This window comes from Limulus polyphemus, unplaced genomic scaffold, assembly GCF_000517525.1.
Source record: "Limulus polyphemus unplaced genomic scaffold, Limulus_polyphemus-2.1.2 Scaffold20, whole genome shotgun sequence".
Classification (NCBI taxonomy): Eukaryota; Metazoa; Arthropoda; class Merostomata; order Xiphosura; family Limulidae; genus Limulus; species Limulus polyphemus.
This window is the reverse complement of record NW_013665630.1, coordinates 359,370-363,061: the sequence shown is the minus strand read 5'-3', so window position 1 is coordinate 363,061 and position 3,692 is coordinate 359,370. Positions and strand designations below refer to the sequence as shown.

General features: G+C 33.6%; 1 protein-coding gene across 2 annotated transcripts in view; it reads left to right on the top strand.

Moving 5' to 3' along the window:
• Positions 1–3,692, top strand: part of LOC106457930 (synaptotagmin-15-like) — a 55,118-nt gene that overhangs the window by 30,344 nt on the left and 21,082 nt on the right. For both annotated transcript variants that reach the window (XM_022384242.1, XM_022384247.1), the window contains exon 3: positions 779–1,012. In XM_022384242.1, coding sequence (XP_022239950.1) covers positions 779–1,012 — 234 coding nt within the window. The remainder of the gene's footprint in view (positions 1–778; positions 1,013–3,692) is intronic.

Genomic DNA, 3,692 nt, shown 5'->3' with positions numbered 1-3,692 from the left:
AATATATATATATATAGAGAGAGAGAGAGAGAGAGAGAAATTTATTTGTTCACACTAGGAAGTATTTAGTTTTAGTAAGATATGCCTTTTCTGTTACATATGTTTATTGACAAGCTTGGCAATAGTGTCCCATCATTTTATTTTATACTTTAATTCATTTCTGTTTGTTTTGATAATATCTACTTGACCCTGGTAGCCCAGTAGCAAACTTGATGACTCGTAATCCTAAAAATCTGGGTTCGAATCCTACATAACGCAGACAGCCCATTGCGCTTAAACGACAAACGGGAAATTATTTAATTGCGCCTAAATAAATATATTATTAAACGTAAAGTTTTCATTAAACTTCAGAAGTGAAGATTTTTCCAGCAAATACATTCAATCCCATACAAACTTTCACATCTGAATGATAAATTGGGTGAAACTTAAACTTCAATGTATTTACTGCGTAAAACATTTTTTTTTTATTAGAAAGGAACTTCTCTAAATAAAATCGTCTAGTAACCAGCAAGATCTCGGTTGTGAGAGGCTTAATTTCATTTAACTCAAATAATTCGATCAATAGAAATAATTTTCTCTTTAATATAATTAGCATTTCACCGCCCTATGAATTCAACCTTGGTAAAAAATACTTCGTTCGTGTAAAACATTTAAACAAAATAATCATGACAATAACCTGGACAGTGCCATCTGTTGGGATATTCTTAAGACTGAACAAGTATAATTGTGATGCTTTATTTCGAACGTTATAAGTATCACTTCTGGTTGTTAATTTCAGTCCTCCACCAAATTTCACATCATCTGGATCTGAAGAAAACAGCGATCACGATCGTATTTGGAACATAAGACCGAGTTCTCGCCTCTTCCAGTCAGCTTCTATCGACGTACCGACTAACTTCCGAACATCGTCCGAATGCATTCAGCCCAAAGCAAAGTTGTCTCGATGGAATACCGTAGGAACAACACATTACCAGGCAACCATAATCGGAACAGTTCAACCAGATCTTTACAGGTTTGTTTATAAAAATGACAGATCTTAACAATATATGTAGATACATATATTTTTATCTCGAGACTCAAGACACATAAAACAAGTCCTAGATTTCATATTTTACTTTTTTTAAACAAACTCAGATAAATTTACAAAAAGTATACAGCCACACAGAAGGTCAATAGTATAATAATAAGAGACGTAGATTTCATAAATATTCTTATACACAGTCTTCGTTGTTAACGATAGCCCAGCTTCATTATTATTCTTCCTTTTTTGGTTGCCTTGATTGAGTGCGCGATTAACTCCTGTAAACAATAAGTATGGGAGGAAAATCAGTAAAAAACCGTAACCGTGGCAGATATATAACACACTTTTCAAAAATGAAGTAAATGTAGGGATGGTTAATATCAATCCTTTGAAAACAATCTAAACAAGATAGTAGGGATGGTATTTGCATTATATCTTTTAGCATCAGACATACGGTGTAGTATCATGTTTGCATTGTTTTTGAAGGATTAATATTTGCTTGTTTTTAATGCAGTGTTTCAATGGACATGGGGAGGTTGTATTTATTAACCAAATTATAATTACAATTATGGTCCAACTGTCATATTTCAACCTGTATTTAAGATTTTAAAAGGAACATTCCAATTTCTGTAAGAAAGCTAACTTCAAGGGGTAATGATAACATGGTTTACACTAGTATTACGTTTTTTATTACTACTACTTGTTAATAATATTTATAAAAGCGGATATTTCGTTTGAAACTATGTCACCTCAGTGAAATTTTTGTTGACACCATTGTTTTGGTTTTTGAGTTATCATAAATAAAAAGGAAGCATCGGAAAGAAGAACAAGAAGACGTTCTCCTCTATACTTGTGTCTCTACAACAGTCAGTTGTCGTCCATTCATCAATAAATTCAAACTTTTTGCTATTAAATTTACAGATATTGCCAGAACTTGTGACTACGTCATTACATAGATATTGTTATAAAAAGAAATCGTGTGTAGTACTGTAAAGTTCTGATTATATATTTAAAATACCATTTGGATGAAAAACCCGAGCCAACCTTACACAAAACAATGCTACCGCCTGCCTGATTTGTTATTCATTTCACTTAACCACAAGTTATGCCACAGAAGTATTACGTTATCATCTTAATTTTTTGATACGTGAAATTTACAACCAATTAAAAAACAGTTCCAGAAAGCAGTTAGACTAGGCAACACACTTTGTCACATCGAATGACACAGATCCATATAAATTAACCCATTCTTATGATACACGATGGCTCACCGCGACCATGGCATCAAAAGAGCATTATTAAAGGAATGTATTGCTTCTGATTTTCCAGTTAACCAAAGACAAAGGACGCTGCTGTACTGTAGAACAGGTGTTCAGTATGATGTCAGATAAAGTTAGTAGTTTAAATAGTGGTTCTTATAGCAAAATTTGAAGACAATCTGTACAGTTAACCGAATATATTAAGCACATGACCCTTCACCTTCTAAGACTTTTTTATTCATTTGTTTGTTGTTAGGCACAATGGAATATTTGTTTTGTGCCTTCATTAGTATCGAAACCTGGTTTTAGCGTTATAGACCTTCAAACTTACCGCTGAGCCACTGGGAGGCGCTTCTAGGTCTTCTACTAAAAATGAAAAAATAAAAGACACTCCTGGCAACAAAAACAAACCTTAAAATATTGAAGATAACTGTCGTGAGTCCAGCGACCCAACAAAGATTATTAAGTATTCGAGTAGTTACTACAGAAGACTACTAGGAAAGACTGTTGTTCCAACTGAGTTACTAAAAGATGGTAGAATCAAATTTTGAAGATCCTTTTCTGCATATTTGAGTCATGTATCTTGGCTGTAACTTTGAGGTATTAATTAATCAAAAAAAAAATGTAGCATACAGAAAATGGAAGACTTTGGAGGTGAAATCGAGGTGTATAGATTGTTTTAATGGTACTTCGATGGCCAATAAAAATGAGATTATCAAGAAAAAAAATTAAATATGGTAGATGTTGAAATATTTTCTCTGGTTAATGATCTATTCGTTAACAAACCTCCTGCTACCCAGTTAGCAGAAACGTTCTTCATCAGTGAGACAGGCACGAATTTGATATCATTGAAGACGAATGGCGGCGTTCAGTACAGAGCCATGAAAATAGTCATTTCACAGACTCGCTGGTAATCAAAATATCATTGTATTTCGAGTCAATGTTGCAAAAGAAATGAATTCATTAGAAGAAGCAAGATTTATAGCTTGACATTTTAACTTGATTTTAAGTTGTTATGTCTGCCATTTTTTAATGCAGATGGGGAACATGCGTTGTCCACGCTTTTCATTATAAAAAACAAGCACAGAAGCAGACGAAACGTGGAATCCGTTTCTGTAATAATGATGTTTCGATGTGGGTTAAAAACTACGTAATCAAGAATGTAGCAGTTTTGTTTTCCTCGTCCTCAGAAAATTGCTGCAAGATTTTAATGCATCATAAGTTATCAGAGGAACCAGAATTAAACTCTGAATCAGATGATTACGTACTGTAGCAAATCTGAATTGAAATATTGTACCATTTTTCTTAGAAGTACTAACAATATAATCCCCGTCACACCAAACATGCTCGCCTTTTCAACCGTGGGGGCGTTATAATGTGACGGTCAATCCCACTATTCGTTGGTAAAAGAG